Below are 23762 nucleotides of genomic sequence, written 5' to 3' on the forward strand. Positions count from 1 at the left end.
TACACCCCTCATTGGGAATTTCAAGTATGCAATGAGAGAGGAGCAGAGCCATGCCCCCCCCACCAAAACAACAAGAAGCAGCCAGTACAATACCATGGTAAATGTAAACTACTAAAAAATAAGGGGTAAGTTTAAAAAATAAAAGATTTGACAAAGTAAGGAAACTTTCTGGCTGTGTCTAGACTGGCATGATTTTGCGGAAAAGTTTTTCCGTTAAAAGTATTTCCGCAAAAAAGCATCTAGATTGGCACGGATGCTTTTGCGCAAAAGCATCCATGCCCAGTATAGACGCGATTTTGCAAAAGAAAGCTCGGATGGCCATTTTAGCCATCAGGCTTTCTTGCGCAAAAAATTAAGGTGCCTGTCTACACTGGCCCTCTTGTGCAAGTATTCTTGCACAAGAGGGCTTATCCCTGAGCGGGACCATCAAAGTATTTGCGCAAGAAGCACTGAATTCTTACATTAGAACGTCAGTGCTCTTGCGCAAATTCAAGCAGCCAGTGTAGACAGCTGGCAAGTTTTTGCGCAAAAGCAATTGCTTTTGCACAAAATCTTGCCAGTCTAGACGCACCCCCAGTGTTTGGTTAATTTACCATCAGAGGGTTAAGAGCACCATTTTTCTTCTGCATAATACAACTTTGAAACTGTACTAAGTCAATTTTCAGTTGTAAACTTTTGCAAAAACAACCACACTATTTTATTCAGAGTTATGAACTACATCCATTCCTGAGGTATTCGTAACTCTGAGATTCTACTATCTCTTGGTTTTAAGCCTTCAGTTTTCATATGTCAAGTTTTCCAATCAAAAGTCAACATTTCCCACAGAAAGCAGACACTGTCCTTAGAAAATGTTAGTATAATGAAAAATACAAATTTCAATCAGAAAAATGTTTTGATGGAAAGTTTTTGACCAGCCCTCATAATTAGCACTAAATATGAGATTTTATTTAATCAGAGTTGCAGGGGCTGCCCTGAACTCTGTTGATTCCTTCTATTTATCTTGTACTTGATTGGATGGCTCTTTTTCATTTCCTTTTCTTTAAAAAAATACACTCTCAAATTACTTTCCCAAATGTATTTTTGCTTGATATTTTAAAAACTGTTACTGCTAGCTGTTTGTTTTCTAATTCCAAATTTAATACCTATGGCAAAGTTCACACTTCACAGACAATGTTGAGGAAGCATATGAAGCATCAGTTCTTGGAGCAAAGAGCAATAAAATTGTGGGTTTATGGCTTTTTGTTGCTTTCATTATTTGGATATTTGCTCTTAGTGGAAGCAGATGGGAGAATGCTTCAGAGGATGCTCAGCACTGGAATAGTTTAGTAGTGAGAACTGCCAGCTGTAGTGAGAATCGCTGTTATTACCACTGAATTGTTGTTGACCTCCTGAGCATAACCAAATGGTTAGCAAAGACGAGGACTCAGACGTTCATATCAGGACTACTTGAATCAGCTGAACATGACTAATGAAGGAAAGTAGGCAAAGGACAGGAAGGGAAAATAGGTCTTTTGAAGACCTATTGCAAGAATATAAAGCTTTTTGGGCACTGAATCAAATTAAAAGGAATGCCGAGGAAAGAATGCATCTGGAGAAGCAGTGAAGTGCTTTTGTGTCCCCTTCTCTCCCAATTTCATACTGTCTGAATGATCGTTTCTATTCTCAGAGCCTTTTCTGTATTTATACAAGTGTTTTTCAGCGGCTTTCAGATAATAAAGCATGCACTGTGGTGTTTCTTGTACCAGTGAAATAAGTTTATCTGTAGATTAAATAGACAACTTGCTGTATTTCATGACCTTGGTGGAGAGAAACAAAGCTATGAACTCACCCTTCAAAAGCAGAGATAAATGTAAAACTCTGCTGTCTGCTGTGATGCAGTATATCCTGTTCTAATTATGTGATAAGTGGATGGACTGTGTGTTGAACATATTTTGCAGATGTTCCAGTTTTAAGAGACAGCTAATGGAAAGCCACCTGAATACAAATGATTCTGCACACACACAAATTCGGAGGAGTACAAGAAGCATTGATCTTCCAAATACCATTTTATTCTGTGTTTCTCTTTGATTTACTCAATGCATGCATAAGCCAGAGGCACTGAGACCACTGAGGAGGGAGAATGAGGTCCACTTCCCTGCCTTAGTAGAGACGCAATTGGCTTTTAGTTCGTGAGGGCTCATGGCTTCAGCCCCTAAAGCCCCAAGTGAAATTCCACTTGCCGACAACCCAGGTCTCTTGGCTTTACACACAGAATAAGTATATCCTGTTCCCATTACATTTTGCTGGTCCCATTGGAACCACTATAGCTGAATGTTTGTCACTGTGCCCATTATAGATTCAATCCTGCATAGCACTGCGCATTCCTCATAACTTTGGAGCCCTTATGAGAAGTGGAATGGAAGTGGTTCATAACTCTGAATAAAACATTATGGTTGTTCTTCCAAAATTTTACAACTGAACACTGACTTAGTACAACTTTGAAACTCTATTATGCAGAACTCCTCCTAACTCCAAAGGGAATTCAACACGTAGGTGCTTTGGAAAATCCCACTAGGCTCCCATCTGCCTAGTTAGATGCCTAAATGCCCTTGGAATCTGGCTTGTAAGTGACAAAGTCACTTTTGAAAATGAGAATTAGACTCCAGAGTCATAAAATCATAGAATCATAGGGTGGGAAGAGAACTCGGGAGGTCATCAAGTCCAACCCCCTGCTAAAAGCAGGACCAAGCCATGTAATGGTTTGTTAATGGCACTAAAGATCAGCATGCAAATTAGAAAAAAAAAACCTTAATTGCTTGGGCTTTAATACCTACTCTATAGAAAATGCTGAATATTTAAAAATACAACAAATAGTATAGTTTGAATCAGACTATTAGCATTAAAACAATGTAGGATTTTTGTTTGTTTGTTTTGCGGTGAGTTTATATTGAATGTGTACTTCATTTTTAAAAAAAAAAATGTCAATCACAAATTAGGTGTTGCTTTCCTTACACATGGATCTGATAAACCACTCTCAGTGTGACTAATAGACATTTTGTGAAGTAAACTAATAGGCACTTTGTAAATGGAACCCAGCTACAACACGTATGCACCTGCAGCTTTGCCCTCGGCTCAGACATGAAAGAACACAAATAAACCAATTATGGGACAACCTAATCTCTTTGTGTTCGACAAATTTGTTGCACAAAGGTCCGTGTAAAAATATTTGCAGCACAGGTAAAAACAGCAAAAAAAGTATGAAAAAAAGAACAGAATTGCTAAGTTCCAAATGCAGGGCCTTACATACCAGCATAACCCTCCCCTGCCTCTTTCCCCTATTCCATTCCCCTCCCCCCCAAGAGAAAGAATCACACATTACTGATGACAAATTTGACCCGTGGAATCTTTATTACTAGTGACTACATGTGAGGAGGGAAGCCCCAGGCTTGAGTATTAGATCCCATATGAAGTTTGCAAAGGGGGGGGGGGAGCTTCTTTTATTTGTAACCTGAGCAAATCTGATCAAAGTCACAGACACCCCCAAACTTAGGACCTGATAATGTCATGCTCTAGAGTGTAATTTTTTTTTCACTTTCTGATACCCTAGTTTGTGGCCATCTGTGGAGAGAATTGAATTATATTCTATTATCTCTATTATGAACACTACAAGAACAATAACAATAAGAATGATACTGATATATTGCATTGAACTGCATCTCTAAATGCCACCCTGTCCATTTGACTGGTGAGTAAATGGAAATATAAAGAAATAGATTGACTCGGGTTAGCCAAGTTTCCCAACTCCCTGGCCATTGTTCTAACTCCTAAGAGGGGTTTCCAACCCATTTTGAGTAAAAAAACTAAACTAATTAATGAGATACTAAGGGACCATCTCATGAATCCATCCCAAGCTGTGTGACATCTGTCCAGCAAAATGGGATATTAGGAGCCTTAAGATGCCACACGGGAGGTTATTTTGTACATTCTTCAGAGATCTCAAATAATCAGCCACACTTTATATTCATGAGCTTCAGCGGGGTAGCTGAGTTAGTCTGTACAGGATCAACTTAAACAACAAATAGTCTGATAGCACTTTATAGACTAACAAAACATGTAGATGGTATCATGAGCTTTCGTGGGCACAGCCCACTTCTTCAGATGACCAGCTTTATATTCACGCTCTACTTATAAATAAGTAGTTTAGTAAATGATTTATAGATGCCATAAGCATGCCATAGAAAGAGGTCAGATATGTGATGACAGGTTTTACATGGCCAGTGCTTTTTTTGTGATGGTACTGCCTGGTACACAGTACCGACACCTCCAGTCACAGTTTACCTGGAAAGAACGGAGCGTACTGGCACCTCTGTACTCAACTGTCTGACAGCCTTAAAGGGGCTGCATCTCTTTAAGGGGCAATGCTGGCCTCACCCCGTTTTTTTTTTTTTCTTGACAGCTTTTCCCCTGGAGTACTCTAAATGGCTATAAGTGGTAAACTGACAGCAGATGTCCCCTCTCCCCAAAGCCCAGCAGAACATACTTTGCTATTTCCAGAACCCTGTGGGGGAAGAGAATGGCTACTGGGTAAGTCAGCAGCATGTTGTTTTACCCCCTGCCTCTCCACCTCAGAGCCTATGCAGGAAAGCTAATGCAGCCTTCCCATGGAGTGACCTTTCTTTAAGAAGATACCGGAGACAGGAGTAGATAGAGAAAAGCCTTGTCAGTCCAGTTTCAATGGGATCACATTACTACAAAGGCACAGGGACATCAGCTGATTCCTTGGGCTCCATGAGAGGAGACTCCTACACCTCATTTTCTTAGAAGGAAAACAACCCCCCTACAACCCTTCTGTGATGGATCAGCCTGGGGCAACACTCCTTGATATTTCCTCCACTGGCTCTATGGGCAGCAGTATGCTGACCTCTTGCCAAAATCAATAGTGTTAGAACAAAGGTATTACAGAGATGGATTAGCCTACATATAGCTTTGCAATTGGTGCTTCACCGCTAGTCCCTTATCACACACTGCCAACACTGAGATTGTCCACAAGCTAGAATGCTTGCATTGCGGGTGCACAGTACTGCAGTACTTTGTCACCCATTGTTACAAAGTGGCTCAGAAAAAAAAATCATGTATTTTCTGAATACACTGAGTATATAAATAACTCCCAGAACCATTAGCAATCACTCAGCCTAAGTAATGCACCACTAAGCTGTTTGAATATCCTACAGGAGGCAAGGAAGTTGTCAGATTTTCCACAATGATCTATTTCTGTGCTTCCCTTTGGTTCATTATTTACTTTCAGACTGGCAGCCCCTTGGTACTCTATAAAAGTTGAGCCCAATATCTTAACTTTCTTGGAGAAAAAAAGGCCATATGCTCTTCATGACACAGGGACATATCTTTGTATACAGTAATAATTCTCAAAATTCCATTTTTTTTAAATCCACCAACATTAAACAATCCAGATCACAGCTTTTCAGAGCTCTCAGGAAGAAAATCACCATAAAATCTCCATGCGCTTTGATCTATGAGCACGATGATTTTGTGTAAGGGCTACTTTACACAAAGTACTATGAACTGGCTACTTTGGACAATTAAAGGTCTTGTGTTCCTATTGTTTAAATATCTTTGGAAAAACGTCTGATATTTTATCTTTAAGTTTCCAGTGAAAACCAACTATTTTTACCCACGAAATAGTTTTAGGCATTTAAATTGTAATTAGATGAACCTATGGAAAGATGGATGGAGTTTGAGAGTCTGCTGTTGAGCCGACCTTCCTTGAGTGTCTGCCTGTATCATTCAGATACCATGATGATCAGCAGGGTACAAGGTGATGCACCAAAAGGGAGAGGGCACGTATTTTGAGATAGCTGGATTTTGAGGCTGTATGAATAGTTCACATGCATTTTCTCTTTTGGCTTGATCTCACTAAGTGCTGAGCAGTCAAAACCCAATCCATCAAAGTATTTGGCAGAGGCTTAATTTCAAGGACTTGACTTGTCCTACCGAATTCAGTGGGAGCACTTTTTGGGATCTGGGCCAGGAAGTTCAGCACAGAGACCTAAAACCACCTTTAGGGCAAAAAAAAAATCACCACAAAATGTGCCTTAAAAGCGACAAAAGGCTCTCCCCTCCATAAATATTGAGACAATGATCGCCACAGAAAGGCATCATTCCTCTTACATAGGAAAAGAGGCTGGAGTGAGGCTTCTGTCTAAGGAATCAACATCAGCATCAGAGGGAATTATGGGAGGATTAATTACCCACAGTAAGACTACTGAAAAAAGCCCAATCTAAAAGTGGAAAAGATGTCCAAAAATTTGGCTTTGAGGCCTGGTCTACACTAGAGCAGAAGGTCAGCTTAAGATAAGCAATTTCAGCTTCATTAATCACATAGCTGGAGTCGACATATCTTAAATCGCCGTCCACGCAGCGGGTGGTCGACGTGAGCAAACACTCCCATCAGCTTCCTTTACTCCTCATGTGGAGCAGGAGTACTAGCACCAATGGGGGCACCCTCTGAGTTCAATTTAGTGGATCTTCTCTAGAGACACTAAATCGAATCCTGGAATATCGAACATGATAGTGTTGATCTTCCCCATAGTGTAGACATGGCCTTAGGGAGTAATTCCAAAAGTATCCTATTGAAGAAGGGTTACCAAACCACTATTTGTGACATATACTGTAAAATGAGAGTTTATTGGGAGCAGAGGGAAAGGGAAGAGATGCCTCAGGCATCAAAACATAAAAATCACCTTTAATGAACAGACAGAATCAAAGAAAGCTGAGGTGTTTACACTGGGGATTTACAGAGAACCTCTGTTAAGCCGTCTAATGCATCACAGAAACAGAAATGTAAACACTTGTTTCCAACTTGGGGGAAAGCAATAAAAATCACCGGTCTTCCAGTGAGAAAGCAAGGTAGCAGAAATTGAAAACATTTTAGGGAACATTGTACAATATTCCACTTTGTACATACGCTGGAGAATCTGGCACTGCAGTGTCCAGACTTTTTATTAGATACACCCCAAACAACATTCATGACTAGATGCATTTGTGATATCTCCACTGACTTCCATTCTGTCAGACCAGCAAAGAATTTGGCTCTCATAATTCACCAATGGAAAAGGAACATTTAAAATACAGCTTAATAGAGCTACCTTCGCAACACTATGGAAAATAAAAGCAAAAGCTATATTCAGTAGAAATTATATTGTCAGAAGATAATGCGGGCCAATAAATATATATTTGTTTCATAAAAGAGAAAAGGGGGCTGAAACAGAACAGAGATAGTTAGAAAAAATACATCAGTACTAAAAGAACCCATATAAAGAAGCCAATCTTAAAGTAAATAGAAGATGATAGCACTTCTAAATCAAATCATTATATTTATTGTATTTGAGCTTTCTACTGCAAAAGCTATCCTGTAGAAACTGTCTTTTTTTTCCTTTCTCTTCTTCTTGTTAGCTGTGATGAAATTCTAACTATAACTCTCTGTCCTGAAATTCAAATGCAGTAATTAGGGCACCTTAAACAAGTAACTCAAAGTAAAAGCCTTCCCTTTAACCATAGATTGACATGATAGGTTTTCCTCCTCTCTACTTATTTGAAGTAAAGGGTATTTAATTATTGTAAAGGATGCCTAACAGACCCAAGATCTTAGAGGGTACATCTGGACAGCATGGCTATTTTGGGATACTAGAGGTATGTCTTTGAAATGCGCCCATTATTTTGAATTTTTTTTCAAAATAATGGGAGTACTATTTTGGCATCTCTGTAACCTCCTTGAGGGTTAAGGAATGTGTCGAAATAGTGCAATATTTCAAAATTTGGCTCTGTATAGACTGGCCAAATTTCAAAATGAGCTATTTTAAAATACAACAAAATAAGATACTCAATTTGTGTAGCGCAAATTGCATATCTTATTTTGAGTTTAGGGTGCTGTGTAGATGCACCCAGAGGAGTAACCGTATTAGTCTGTAAGCAGACTAGGTGGCACTTAGGCAGGTACTTCAGGTCCACCTTGTTTTGAGTCAATGAAAGGTCATCCTTAACAGTTTCAGAGAGGTAGCCATGTTAGTCTGTAACTTAAAAAAAATTAGTGGTCCTTCAGCACCTTAGAGACTAAATATACATATAGTATCTTGAGCTTTTGTGATTCATCTGAAGCAGTGGGTTGTGCCCACATCCTTAACTGTAAAGGCACACTTAAGTGCTTTTCTGAACCATTGTTCTTTGTTGCTGTTTCACACCAGGTCCCTTGCAACAAACCCCGCTGCCAGCTTTGTCCACATATTCACTCTGCTGACACCATTATTGGGCCTAACCAAGTGAGTTATAAGATCAAGAATACATATTCCTGCGCCTCCAGAAATATAATCTATGCTATCATATGCCGAAAGTGTCCGTCTGCTATGTACATTGGACAAACGTCTCAGACACTTCGCCAAAGAATCAATGCCCACAAAACAGACATTAGACAGGATCACAAAGAAAAAACAGTTGCTTGTCATTTCAACCAGAAAGGACACTGTCTGAATGACCTGCTAACCTGCATCCTACTTCAGAAGACATTCAAATCTGCACTTGAAAGGGAATCCTCTGAACTGGCATTCATGCTAAAATTCGACACTCTCCGCAGGGGAATTAACAAAGACTCCAACTATCTTACCCATTACAAAGATAGCTTCCCCAATTATCACCTCTAATACTATTAACTCACAGACATTTCCCCTTCCCCACCTCTAATATCATTAACTCACTGGCATTCACCTTCCTTCCCCCCCCCCCCCACATCCCTCTTCTGTTCTGTAATGTGATTTGTCCTTTTCATGTGTGTTCATTTTTTTAAATTGTATCCTTTGGTATATATGGTTGTGACAATTTTCTTCCATTATTTGATCTGAGGAAGTGGGTCTGGCCCACGAAAGCTCATCATCTAATAAACCATCTTGTTAGTCTTTAAAGTGCTACATAGTCCTGTATTAGTTCTAACTGCCAGGTTGCTTGATGTGATGGGACTTTGCTAAAAACTAGAAAGATGCCACCAATGGCAACCAAATTCAGAAGGAAAAAATATACTTTCAGGTAGTATTAAACCTGGGCTGTATCTGAACAGTAAATCTGATGTGGAAATGAAAATATCTGTATTATGAATATTTTTCTGCATCATCCATTCCTCTAGCAGTGTTTACTGACTTGAAATCATGAAGGCAGTGGGTCAAAATTCTCAGGATTGTGCTTGTTTTCAAAAATCAGATTTACCAAGGCAAGTATTTTTGATGACCAACTTTTTACTATTTTAAACTGCAAGGACGGGGATCAGAAATGGGATAAATTTAAAAAACAACAACCCCAAAACAGGGAAATAAGGCCAAAGCATTTCAGACAAAGTATAACAAACATAGATTCTAAAGCCAAACTCTTTTCAAATGTGGGTAACTAAAGTCAGCTGCCTAATCCATAATTATAAATGCAAGTGGATGGGTTTTCAAAGGTAAAGTCCCATTGACTTGCATGGAATTTGTAGAATAGTGATAGAAATGTAGCCATGTTAGTCTGTTGTAACTGAAACAAAATACAGGATGCGCATCCAGAAATATAATTTATGCTATCATGTGCCGAAAGTGTCAGTCTGCTATGTACATTGGACAAACGTCTCAGACACTTCACCAAAGGATCAATGCCCACAAAACAGATAATAGACAGGATCACAAAGAAAAAACAATTTCTTGCCATTTCAACCAGAAAGGACATTGTCTCAATGACTTAATTACCTGCATCCTGCTTCAAAAGCCTTTTAAGACAGCACTTGAAAGAGAATCCTCTGAACTGTTATTCATGCTAAAATTCAACACTTTACACCTGAGTCTCAACAAAGGATCTAGTTATCTTACCCATTACAAAGATAGCTTCCCCAATTATCACCTCTAATATCATTAGCACACAGACATTTACCTTCCCGCCTTCCCATCCCTCTTCTGTTCTGAAATTTGATTTGTCCTTTTCATATGTGTTCATTTTTTTAAATTGTATCCTTATGTATATATGGTTGTGACAATTTTCTTCCACTATTTGATCTGAGAAAGTGGGTCTGGCCCACGAAAGCTCATCATCTAATAAACCATCTTGTTAGTCTTTAAAGTGCTACATAGTCCTGTATGGAATTTGTAGGTATTCAGAACTCCTCAGAAACGGGCTATATTCATTCATATGAAAATGTTGGCCTAAACTACCAAAAATGGTTGCTAAAAAAAATGTATAAATGATCTCAAGGAAGATATGTAGTTGCTTCTGGAGGAGAGAAAGATTGAGGGAAATGGAAGAAACTCAGACCAGGTCTACACTCGATCTGGAAGGTCAGCTTAAGGTACAGAACTCCAGCTATGTAGGGGTATGTCTACACTACCCTCCTAATTTGAAATAGGAGGGTAATGTAGTCATACCGCAATTGCAAATGAAGCCCGGGATTTGAATTTCCTGGGCTTCATTTGCATAAAGCCGGCCGGCGCCATTTTTAAATGCTGGCAGTTCGAACCCCGTGCCGCGCGGCTACACGCGGCACGGAGTAGCTAGTTCGGATTAGGCTTCCTAATCCGAACTAGCTGTACGCCTCGTTCTACGAGGCGTACAGATAGTTCAGAATAGCTAGCTAGTTCGAACTATCTAGCCCGTGCCGCGTGTAGCCGCGCGGCACGGGGTTCGCACTAGCCGGCTTTTAAAAATGGCGGCGCCGGCTTTATGCTTTATGCACAGAAATTCAAATCCCAGGCTTCATTAGCAAGTTTGGTATGCATACATTACCCCGCTAGTTCGAACTAGCGGGGTAGTGTAGACATACCCTCATTGAGTCTTTTTATGTACTTCTAACTATTAATGGGATGTCTATGGTTATACAGCATTATATGCCTATGTTAACTAACAGGCCAAATGAAATAGCTCTTACAGGGTTAAAGGCCTGATCCAAAGAAATAATTCTAACTTGATTAACAGCCTGATTATAAACCCCCTTAAATTAAAGACTCCCTTTCACATCAATAAATTTTGGATCAGGCCCTAGAAGCTGTTTGTGGTATTCTTTAGTGGAGCGCCAGTAAAAGAACTCTGATGAAAGCAACTAGTGTTATTGTCATTTAGTGCCATGTTTTTATTTCCAAGAAAAGCTGTTTTGAATCCTTCTTGGTTTTCAGACTGGTTACTCAGTCTCTGGTTGCTGAAAGAATAATTATTAGAGCAAAATTGCTACCACTCTTTTCAAAATGAAACACTGCCAAGTGGATAAAATTAAACAGGTGAAGAAGCAAGAAGAAAACAATAGCTTAATAAAACAATTCCCCCATGGCTTTCAAAATTACATTATATTCCATACCTCTAATGCTCCTTTCATAAAATATTCCTATAAACTGTAGAATGTTGCAAAACTTTTATAGCCAAATCTGAAAACATGTAGTTTGGGGGGGGGGGGGCATTAAATTGACTGGTGGAACTAGCCAATGCACCTCAGAATCTTTTGCCTTCTTTCGACAACAGTAGTGGGTGGGGCAGAAGAAAGGATTTGAGGAATGGTTTTCCTAAAGCCAGACAGCTTTGTCATCATAGAGACAGACACTTAAAATGCCATGTTTCTACTGACAGGCAGTGTCTGCTGTTTGTTTATTTTTTTCTTCCAGGCACTCAGTATTGTTCAATAGAATTAATCTTGCAGGGAAGAAAACGATCACGCAGAATAGGTGAAATTTATACGGCATCTGGATCTGAGTTTCATTACTAAACTCTAAAAGCTAGAAAGTCTCAAAAGGAAAGTGCAGTGATTCATTGGCTTCATGACGAAACATGTTGATGTCAATTGAGTGTCATATTATCGTAAGACCCAGATCTAGGTTAGCAGTGATGGGAGTCGACACTGTGTGAGAAAGGTGAGACATAGCTCTGGTAGGCTTAATTTAGATATTATCGTCACTCCAAGACCATTTCTGTGAAGTACTATATGTTTGGTTGTGCTCTGCTTTTAGAAATTATATCAAATAGTTTATGCAAGAGTATGGATGTAAGGAAGGGAGAAATCATAAGCTATATCTCCAGAAGAAATTATGGCAACCTGACCCCACAAAACCAAAAAACAACAAATAGTTTTTATGTTTTTCCAGGTCCAGACCAACTCAGTTACCCCTCTGAAGCCAAACAAAAAAACAAAAAAACAAAACAAAACAAAACAAAAAAACAACAAAAACCCAATAGGCTATAAAGAACAAAATCCAAAAAGGGAGAAAATGCGGAAGACTAATTTTAAGGCTTCCCTGCAGTGTAGATATACTATTTCGAAATAAGGTTTTTAGAATAACTACTCCGGAATAGCTTATTTTGAAATAACTGTGCAGTGTAAACATTACGTGGGAGAGACATAAGGGCCAGTGGGCAACTCCTAAGATTTTCAACCAGCCCCGTTTAGGGATGGCCTGCATGCCTCATGTGAGGGCGACCCTGGAAAAGTTGGGTCAAACAAGCTGGAATAAAGTTGGCAATAGGTGTTACCTTTCCTCATAAAATAATGTTATTTTGTGTTCAGAAATAGAGTTAAGTACTATTGAATGCAGACTAAAAGAACAAACCCAGCAAATTCTTACCTCTTTCTTCGTGAATTCTGGGGGATGATCATTTTTGTCATCGATTACAATGGTAGCTGTTGCTGTGCCAGTTAATCCTACATCAAGACCACCCATATCTTTAGCTTCTATAATAAGCTCATATTTAGGGTTTTCCATAGTCTGAAAAAAAAATCAAGAAATCAAAAATTCAGTTTCCTCTACTTCAAAAACAACAAAAAAAATCTAATTCGATCTGATACAATATAAGACAAAAATTGACTTTAGCTACTGTCATACTGGCAGAGTGTCCAGACTCTTTCATGGGTGCCTTAAATTAGGAGTGCAAATTTTATCTAAAATACAATATAAAGGAAGATATAATTAGATTTGTGAACATAATATAAACTGAACAACTATTCAACTGTCTGGTGAAATGGGACAGAAATTAAAATATTCCCAGATTTTATTGGCAGAGTTTTATTTCAATGCACCAATATTTAGTCTCGTGACTTGTTAATCTTATGATAGTTATATAATTAAATCTTAAAGTCACATACTGAATATAAACTCATACTTTATTGTATTAAGCCTTATGTGCTCTGCCTGTAATATTTTAAATGTACTAACAAAAGGAGGAAAGCAATATCTAAAATACGTTACATCTGACATATTTACTCCACAGTAGGAGTAGATATGGTAACGTCAGCACATCAGATTTATCTAACCATCCAGCCATCCAGTTTTTATATGAGTACCAGGTCTCCAAATCTCACTATCATTTCTCACCCCTACTCTGCCTCTTTAATGCTGGCCATAACTTAAAAGCCAAAATGGGGCCCAGAGCAAATTCTGCTTTGGGGGTATCCAGGATGTTCTCCATTTACTTCGTGTGCTGGACATGGAAGTACAGATGGTGGCCTGCCACACGAAAAGCGTAATATTACATGCCATAAAATTCAATTGTTATTCGGTGCCTGAACCTGCTCCGATTGAAATCATAAACCGTATTTAGATGGACATCACTGGAGGCAAGATTGATCCTCTCTTAAAATGAATATTTTCCCCACTTGTATGGTTTCCTCCAGGGCTGGACGAAAACATGCTGAGGCCCTAAGCTATATTAAACTTTAAGAGGCCCCATAGCATTACCAAAAAATTGTCTCATTCTAAACAGAAAGGACAATGGAATCAGAAATAATACAGTTTAATATTTACATATATACCAATACATAGGTGAGAATGCAATTAAAAACTATTCACTTTTTTTTTTAATTTAGAGGCCGCTAATAATCTAAGGCCCTAAGACAGTGGTCCCCAAACTTTTGGGGCTGCTGGGCTCCTGGGGCCAGGGCTACTCACGCACCGGGCACCCGGGGGCAGGACTGTGCACGTGCCTGGGGGCGGGGCCACCCATACTGTGCATGGCCGGTGCTGGTGCCACCCATGCGCCGCACTCCCGGAGCCGGTGCCAGCACCGCTCCTGTGCCACGCACCCGGGGGTGGGGCTGACCATATTCTGTGTGCTGGGGCCGGAACAGCCCATGCGCCGCATGCCGGGTACGGGGCCATCACCACCCATGTGCTGCATACCTGGGGCTGGCGCCGCTCCTGTGCTGCACGCCCAGGACCAGTGCCACCCCTGTGCCATGCCCAGGGGCTGGCACTGCCCAAATGCTGTGCGCCCGGGGCCGGGACTGCTCCTGTGCCACACACCCCAGCCAGGGCCGCCCCTGTGCTGCACGCCCGGGGCCGGCACCACACATATGCTGCACGCCCAGGGCCGGCACAGCCCTTGCACTATGCACCCAGGGGAAGGGTCACCCAAACGCTGCGTACCTGGGGCCGGGGTCACCCATGTGCTGTGTGCCCAGGGCCAATGCTGCCCATATGCCATGCGCCCAGGGGGCTGGCATCACCCATGTGCCATGCGCCCGGGGGCAGGACCAGCCCCGTTCACTCGGCGGGCGCACAGAAATGGCCCATCAGGTGCCATGGTTCCCGCGGGCACTGCATTGGGGACCACTGCCCTAAGATGTAGCTTACTTAGATTTAGTTTAAATCTGGCACTCGTTTTTGCATATGGGACAATCTGTATGTGCTGTACATATGTGCTGTATTGTCTGTGAGGAGCACACATGGAGAAGTGCTATCTTCCCCTTTAACATTATGCATTAGGAATACCCTGTATGCTCAAGAGCCATTGTTCAAACATGTATCTGAATCACTTAAAAAAATAAAAATGAAAGTTTCTATTTCCTAAAGGAGCAAACCCACAGATCAACATATGGACTGAATATTTGGACTGAAGAGATCCAGATGAAGAAACAATCTTTAATATAATAAAGAGAGATATACCTATCTCTCAGAACTGGAGAGGTCATCAAGTCCAGTCCACTGTCCTCACAGCAGGACCGAGTACCATCCCTGAGGGTAATTCTACACTGCCACCCTAGTTCGAACTAGGGTGGCTAATGTAGGCATTCGAAGTTGGAAATGAAGCTCGGGATTTAAATATCCCAGGCTTCATTTGCATCTTGCTGGGCGCCGCCATTTTGAAATCCCCCTTAGTGCGACTACACGCGGTACGGAGTAGATACAGTGAACCCTCGCTACTTCGCGGTTCGACCATCGCGGATTCACGACTTCGCGGACTTTTTTCATTACATTATGTATATACGTGAATCCGCGATGGTCGAACCGCGAAGTAGCGAGGGTTCACTGTACTGTGAACATAAAATTGATCCTTACCAAAACTTTAAAAAGCCTCGGGGGAAGCCGGCGGGGGGGCATCCCAGGCGCGCCTGGGCTGCTCCCCCGCCGGAGCCCCTCCGCGGCTTTCAAAGCCTCGGGGGAAGCCGGCGGGGGAGCAGCCCAGGCGCGCCTGGGATGCCCCCCCCGCCGGCTTCCCCCGAGGCTTTGAAAGCCGCGGAGGGGCTCCGGCGGGGGAGCAGCCCAGGCGCGCCTGGGATGCCCCCCCGCCGGCTTCCCCCGAGGCTTTGAAAGCCGCGGAGGGGCTCCGGCGGGGGAGCAGCCCAGGCGCGCCTGGGATGCCCCCCCGCCGGCTTCCCCCGAGGCTTTGAAAGCCGCGGAGGGGCTCCGGCGGGGGAGCAGCCCAGGCGCGCCTGGGATGCCCCCCCGCCGGCTTCCCCCGAGGCTTTGAGGATCCTACTTCGCGGATTTTCATCTATCGCGGTCGGGTTTGGAACCTATCTACCGCGATAAACGAGGGTTCACTGTAGTTCGAATTAGGCTTTCTAATTCGAACTACCGTTACTCCTTGTGGAACGAGGTGTACCAGTAGTTTGAATTAGAGAGCCTAATTCGAACTACCTACTCCGTGCCACATGTAGCCGCGGGCACGGAGTCTGCACTAAGGGGGATTTAAAAATGGCGGTGCCCAGCAAGATGCAAATGAAGCCTGGGATATTTAAATCCCGGGCTTCATTTGCAACTTTGAATGCCTACATTAGCCACCCTAGTTCGAACTAGGGTGGCAGTGTAGACATACCCTGACATATTTGCCCAAGATCCCTAAATGGCCCCCTCAAGGATTGAACTCACAACCACTGAGCTATCCCTCCCCCTTTCTTGGGGAACACCTCTGCAGGGGCTTCTCTAGCCTTTGGCTAGCTTCCCTGTATGAAACCAGAGGGACTGTACTGCCTTGTTTCACATTCATTTTTTGATCCATTCTTCTCCTGCCCAGTGTCCAAACTTTCCTGAAGTGCTGCCTCAGAAGAGCTAAATGGGGCTGAGTTCCATGCTGCAGAGAAAGCCAATGCCATCCCATCTCTTCCAAACAGCATCACTGTCTTGTTCAGCAGAATTATAGAGGCTGGGATGAAATTTGTCCAACAGCAATTAACCCCCTGCCATTTAAAATTAAAAAGATTTTTTTTACTATCACTTAGCAAGCCAAACTCCCATGACTTTCACTTTGAAACTAAGAGCTCGGTGTGAGGTCCTCCAAATTATACATTGTGCAGCCCAGTTTATAAAAGACAGACTTTCATGGGAATTTTCACTTTCCAGTCATCCCTGAATTGGCCCTCAAAACATCTGCAGGCCACTAGCAAAGATTCCACAGGCAACTGGTCAATACCATGGCTCAGCAAGAAACTTGTTGTTCAGACAGCCCAAACTAGAAGAGATGCTAAAAAATGAAACCATAGTTTTATAGAAAACTTTCAGGCATGGAGCCTTAAATCCTACCTATCCTGCAACAGGTATGTCCCCTTTTATACAGGGACAAAATGTAACTACATGCAGTTCATTCTGGAAGGCAGAAAATCCCCTACTGGGAAGTTAAACCAGGACCATATATAATCTACTACAGGGCTACTCAACTTTAGAGTCCCCGGGGGCCACAATGATACTCACAGCACATGCTGAGCGCCACAACTTAAGTGTGGTTGCATATGCATGCAAACAGCTTCTTTCACACTAACGGGCATGAATACAAAGATTAAGGCAAGACTACACAACACACGGGCCCCATTTAAGTCAGTTCTGCTGATATTAATAAAATGCAATATTTACCCGATTTCCACTCATCTAACAGTACTTTTAATGAGCAATGACTGTCCAGGAATTTAACTACTAAAACGCATATCAACAGAAGGCCATTATATTGACTTGCTATTGTGCAGCATGTTCCCAGAGGAGGCCATGTTCAAAGGATCCCACCTACAGGCCACATGTTGAGCCCCGCATAAACCCAAATAGCACTATGTGCTGCAAACAAACGGGCTGTGGGCCACATGCAGCCCGTGGGCCGTAAGTTGAGTAGCCCTGATCTAATATATATTTGGAAGTGTTTGTTTGCGTGTTTATCTGTTTTTCTCCATCTGTCTGTTCTAGAACTCATCCTAAACAGTAAGAGCTAGGACCACCAAATTTGGTATGCAGCTTCCTCGTATTATAACTTAAAGCAAGGACAGAATGTGATTGTGTCAGGAAAATGGGATGTGCCTGGAATGGGATTGCTTCTCATAAACCCATACAGAAAAGACACAGAATCACCAGGCAGATGAAAGGCGCTGGCTAGGGGCACTTCCCTCCCCCATCTGAGACTGCCCCAGCCCTAAGACTCTCATCCCCAGGTGACAGGGAGGGCAGGGGGCCTGAAGCCCCCCAAATTTGTACGGGAACATTTCTGGCTGTTCCCTTCATCAGGGAATGACGGGAAAGTGCATAGTTTGCTGCATTCCTCACTCTGGCTGGGGAGCTCAGTAGATAGCTGAACCTGGATCTGCCCCAGTACATGCACTCCTGCCCCATTGTGTCTGCTGGAGCTACAGTGGCTATGGAGATGTGCTTCTCACCTGGCCCCAAGCCGCTGTGGTGACAGAAGTCTAGAGAAGCTCTTTTTCCCAAGGCAACCTGCATATTGAACCCTTCATCCTCACCGTATCCCTGATCAATGATTTAAATGAGGCATGTACATTTTAATTTTATTTTCTATAAAACAAAACTTAATTGAGTTAAGGAACTGAGCAACGCTGGGTAAATCTTCTAGTTCTACATATAGCAATATCACTGCTGTGTCTATGACTCAGTGAACCAGCTTGAAAATACAAGGCTGGGCAAATGTCACAATTTCAGAAAATTCCATTTAAAAATGTTCCCTGTTGTTTTTAGGTGATATTGGAACATTCCCCCCTCAACTTTAGCTTTTTATATTATTTTGAAAATAATGGCTATTATTGCATAGAAGAACTAGTAAAATTGTGTCTTATTGCATGTTTTATAAGCTAACTTAGCTGGAAAAATAGCCCTCTTTATTCTCAAAATGGATCTTTTTTTTTTTTTTTTTTTTGGTTTGAGAGTTAGCTTGTTTTTCATTGAAAAGAAGTCCATTAGCAGTAGGAAATTGTGCCTTCCACAGCAGAAATTTCCATGACCAAGGGCACAGTGTCGAAGCTCACATTGAAATGTGTAAAACATTGAGCTTTGAGTCGCATTTCATATTATGAGGAATACTTCACACTTCTCTACTTTGTAGCAGTTTATGCAACCAGTCCTGTCACCCAAATATGTGTGGTGTTAGGAAAAACGCAACTTCTCTCCTGGCATATCCTAACAGAGAGAAGATGTGTGATCCAATTAGATTCCCTTTACAGTATTTACACTAACAACATTATCTTTCAGGTTCTTTTCAGCAGTTCTTATATTTCTACAATTTAATAGCCCAACTGCGTAGTTTGTATTTATTAGCAGTTAACTGTGCCTATGTGAGTGTAAAATATATTTAAGAGACATCTTTTTTTCTCTCTCCAGTGAAAAGTTCTTTTGACGTTGATTAAGGAGATAAAAATATAGCAACACTTAGTTTTTCTCTAATAGCTTTCATTTGATAAGTGCCTTGTAAACATTATTTAATTACAAACAGCCCGCTCATGTAGGAGGATCCCTGTCTGGGAAATCTAATTGACGTAAGGCCCTTTCATCCTGTAAGAGTAGGCCACAACACAACTCTGAATCCAGGGCCTGCATTTTACTCTGTTAGGAACTTAACCAATAGTAATCCGCTTTGTGTGGGCTCTGGCAAGACAAGTGAGGGCAACCCATGAGAGCCAGTAATACTCAGAGCATCACTCTCCTGATTTCTGAAACTGTGAATGGTCTTTTATAAGATATCTACATAACTGAGGAGGAAGAACTCTTCTGGGGGCTGCAAGAATGACAAATTGGAGCAATTATGTGAAAGTTAAAGTAATTCAGCCTCCGCATTAGATGGGGAGGAAGGAACATGTTTTGCAGTAAGAGTAATTTGACCATGGAACAGTCTTTTTACCTGTGAAACTTCATTGCTGGAGATATTCAAGGATGGCCTAGGTAAAATATTTATCAATATCAGCAAGGACAATAAATGCATATTTGTGGAAGTAGATGGGGTTATTAACTGTTTCTACGTCACTATTTTGTTTCAAAGATATGGCATTTCTGATGGCTATCTTAACTGGAAAAATACATGTTCACGTATTTTTCCAACCTTTATCTAATATGATAGGGTCAGGCCAGAAGGCTGTTGGAGAATACTTGGAGGGAAGCATCTTAGCCTTAGATTAAGTAGGTTTCTGTTTCCTGGTTAAACTGGCAGGGGCAGGCCTAGAACCAGCAGGAACTTTCCAGAATCAGTCTGGACAATCAGGACAGATGGACCACCTAGAGCCAATTAGGAGCCTTCCAGAGCCAAAGGAGTCAGGCTAATCAGAAAACCTAGGGCCAATCAAGAATCAGTTGAGACTGGTTTAAAAAGGCTCCTCTTCTGTTAGTTCAGAGGCATGCAAGGCGGAGGGAAGGAGCCAAAGTTCTGAGAATGAGAGGAGTTTGAGAGCTGTGAACTGCAACTAAAACACAGTGCCGTGTAGGAGCAGGATAGACTGCTCAGGTACCAGAGGATAAGTACTGGGAAGGATAATTTGGGGAAGTGGCCAGATTAGGGATTAGAACAACCCCTGTCTCTTGCCACTGCCTTAGGATCCCTGGACCAGAATCTAGTGTAGTGAGTGGGTCAGGGTTCCCCCCAACACCACTACAGAGTCTGTCCCTGGACAGGGAGACTGGGACTAGAAAGAGCTTTCACCTGATACTATAGACTGGACTGTGATGAGTATGGCTCAACAGACTGTGACCCTTGCCTCTTAAAAAGAAGATGCTGTGTGGAGGGTCACAGCGAGCCTCTGAGACTGAATACTATCGACCAGAAGTGCAGGACCCTCGGGCACACTAAGAATGTTTATTTGTATTTCCTTTGCTTTTTAAAAAATCATTAGTTCTACCCTCACTCCCTCTGTTGAATGGCTTCCTTTTACCGTGGGTATTGAACCCTCTTAACTCTATTTCTGTTTGTCCTCATGAGCCAGTAACAGGAGCTAATTAAGCAAATAATTTGTCCTGGCAAGAATAATACACTTAGGATTGAAAATTGGAACTAAGTATTGCGGGCTTCCTTAAGGAGGAACACTTGTGAAAGACAAGCTGCTTAGTATACCATCAATCCGAAGACTATCATGGTTTTGCTATTCTTTCCACATGTGTCCTGAAGTCTAGATGAGGTATGTCACTCCGAGCAAATATTTACCTAGTATACAGTTGACGGAAAGTATCAAGAATTCCAGAGAATGTTTGGGAGAAGAACAATTTTTGCTCAGCAGAATGTTTAATTTCTGTACCAGGAAAGATAATGGAGCTAATAATTAAGGAATCAATTTGCAAACATCTGGAAGATATTAAGTTGATACATAATAGTAAGCATTAATTTGTCAGGAAAAAAATTGTCAAACCAGCCTGATAGCTTTTTCTTTTTTTTTTGCGGGGGGCGGGGGTGGGAGGGATGACAGGATAACAAGGCTTTTGGATAGGGTTAAGCACTAGGTATGTAATATCTAGACTTTTCATAAAGATTTTGATGCAGTCTCACGGTCTTTTCATTAACAAACCAGAGAAACACACCTAGGTGGAGATACTCTTAGGTAGGTACGTAATTGGTTGGATAACTTTTCCCACATAGTAACTATTAATTGTTCACAGTCATGCTGGAAGAGCATAATGAGTGGAGTTCTGCAGAGATCAGTTTTGGGACCATTTTTGTTCAATATCTTCATCAGTCATTTAGACAATAGCATAGAGAGTATGCTTATAAAAAGCTTGCAGATTATATGAATCTGGATTGGGTTGCAAGTGCTTTGGGGGTTAGGATGAAAATTCAAAATGATCTAGGCAAACTGGAAAAATGGTCTGAGGTACAAAGGATACATTTGAACAAGGACAAATTCAAAGTACCCACTCGGAAAGAAACAATCCATTACGCACATACAAAATTGGAAATTACTGTTTAGGAAGGAGTACTGCAGAAAAGTTTCTAGGGGGTCATAGTGGACCACGAACTAAATATGAGTCAACAATATGACACTGCAACAAAAAGAAAATCAAGCATGATTAACAGGACTGTTGTAAGCAGGACACAAGAAGTAATTCTTCTGCTCTACTCTGCTCTATTTAGGCCTTAACTGGAATATTGTGTCCAGTTCTGGGTACCACGTTTCAGGAGAGATGGGGACAAATTAAAGAAAGTCCACAGAAGAGTAACAGAAAATCATCACCTACTGGAAGATTGAAATAATTGGGCTTGTTTAGTCTAAAAAATAGAAGACTGAGAAGAGAAATGATAATAGTTTTCAAGCATCTAAGAGGGTGTTACAAGGAGCAGGGAGAAAAATTGTTTTCCTTAATCCCTGATGATAGGACAAGAAGCAATGGGTTTAGACTGCATGTCTAAGGGAGGTATATGATGGACATTAGGGTACGTCTACACTACAGCGCTAATTCGAACTAACTTAGTTCGAATTAGTTAATTCGAACTAAGCTAATTCGAACTAATGGGTCTAGAACTAAAAACTAGTTCGAATTAGCATTTTGCTAATTCGAACTAGCATGTCCACATTAAGTGGACCCTGAACCAGGCTTAAGGATGGCCGGAAGCAGTGCCGGCAGGGCATCAGAGGAGGACTTAGAGCATGGAGATGCTGTCTCAGGCTAGCTGAGGGCTGCGCTTAAAGGGTCCCGACCCCCACCCCGGACAGACAGTTCTCAGGGGTGCCCCGCTTGCAAAGCAGTCCTGGCTTGGAGTGCCCTGAGTGCCCACACTGGGCACATCACACCACTCGGCCATCAGACCGGCTGCACTTGCCGCAGGCTGCCATCTGGGGAGAGGGGACAATTGGGGGGCTGCAGGAGAGCTTCCACCCCCAGAAGCCCGCAGAGCCAGCCCAGTCCTCCCCATCGGGGGCTCGTACCCCATTCCTCCCTCACCTTCTTCCACTTACCCTTCCCTAGCCCCCCTTCTTATTGATGTACAAAATAAAGGACAATCGTGTTCAAAAATGGAATCTGTCTTTATTGAACAAAACTGGGGGAGAGTGGGAAAAGGAGGTGGGAGAAGGGAAGAGAGAGGGTGGGAGGGGGGAGGGCAACTACAATGATCAGGGGTTGGGAACAGGCCCATATGAAGAGAGGCTAAAGAGACTGGGTCTTTTCAGCTTAGAAAAGAGGAGACGGAGGGGGGACAGGATAGAGGTCTCTAAAAGCAGGAGTGGTGTGGAGAGGGTGCATACAGAAAAGTTCTTCATTAGTTCCCATAAAGAAGGACTAGAGGATACCAAAGGAAAGGAATGGGTAGCAGGCTTCAAACTAGTAACAGAAAGTTGTTCTTCACAAAGCAAAGAGTCAACCTGTGGAACTCCTTGCTGCAGGAGGCTGTGAAGGCTAGAACTAGAACAGAGTTTAAAGGGACGTGAGATCAAGTCATGGAGGTTGGGTCCATGGAGTGCTATTAGCCAGGGGGTAGGAGTGGTGTCCCTGCCCAAGGTTTGTGGAAGGCTGGAGAGGGATGGCACGAGACAAATGGCTTGGTCACTGTCTTCGTTCCATCCCCTCCAGGGGCCCTAGGGTTGGCCGCTGTCAGCAGACAGGCTACTGGGCTAGATGGACCTTTGGTCTGACCCAGTACGGCCATTGTAAGCTCAGGGCTCAGGGTCGGGGGTCTCAGTGGACCCCCTTGATTTTCATGCACACCTGCTCCTGGGTGGCCAGGCTGGCAGCTCTCCTGCCCTAGCTGGCCACTTTCCTGTGCCTAGTGCGGAGATCGTGGACGAGGTCCACGATGTCCGCACTAGCCCAGGCGGGTGCCCGCCTCTTGTGGTCCCGGGCAAGCTCCCGGGAGCCGCCAGCCTGGTCCCGGGAAGAGGGGGAGGGCTGGGGGGCATCGGGTGGGTGGCTCGATCCGTGCCAGGTGCAGGGTCTGCTGGCTGGGTGCTGGCAGGCTTGCACCTGGCACGGGCACCGTAGCCAGCCCGTGCCCCTTTAAGGGGTCCGGGGCCGGGAGGGGGGCAGACAAGTTTCCCTAGTGTTGGCCAGAGCGGCCACCAGGGAAACCTGGGGAGGGCTAGCCTCCCACTAGTTCGAATTAAGGGTCTACACAGCCCTTAATTCGAACTAGTAAGTTCGAACTAGGCTTAATCCTCGTGGAATGAGGATTACCTAGTTCAAACTAAGTGCTCCGTTAGTTTGAATTAAGTTCGAACTAACGGAGCGCTAGTGTAGCGCCTATGAAAGTTAGTTCGAACTAACGTCCGTTAGTTCGAACTAACTTTGTAGTGTAGACATACCCATAGGAAAAACTTCCTAACTGTC

The 23762-nt window shown here is 42.6% G+C and overlaps 1 protein-coding gene across 1 annotated transcript in view; it reads right to left on the minus strand.

Moving 5' to 3' along the window:
* The window catches only part of CDH13 (cadherin 13), a 963918-nt gene that overhangs the window by 153928 nt on the left and 786228 nt on the right, over positions 1-23762 (minus strand). Inside the window, exon 8 of the mRNA XM_075939988.1 lies at positions 12606-12746. Within this exon, the coding sequence (XP_075796103.1) occupies positions 12606-12746 (141 nt within the window). The remainder of the gene's footprint in view (positions 1-12605; positions 12747-23762) is intronic.

The sequence above is a fragment of the Pelodiscus sinensis genome, chromosome 12 (assembly GCF_049634645.1).
Source record: "Pelodiscus sinensis isolate JC-2024 chromosome 12, ASM4963464v1, whole genome shotgun sequence".
In the NCBI taxonomy this organism is placed as follows: domain Eukaryota; kingdom Metazoa; phylum Chordata; order Testudines; family Trionychidae; genus Pelodiscus; species Pelodiscus sinensis.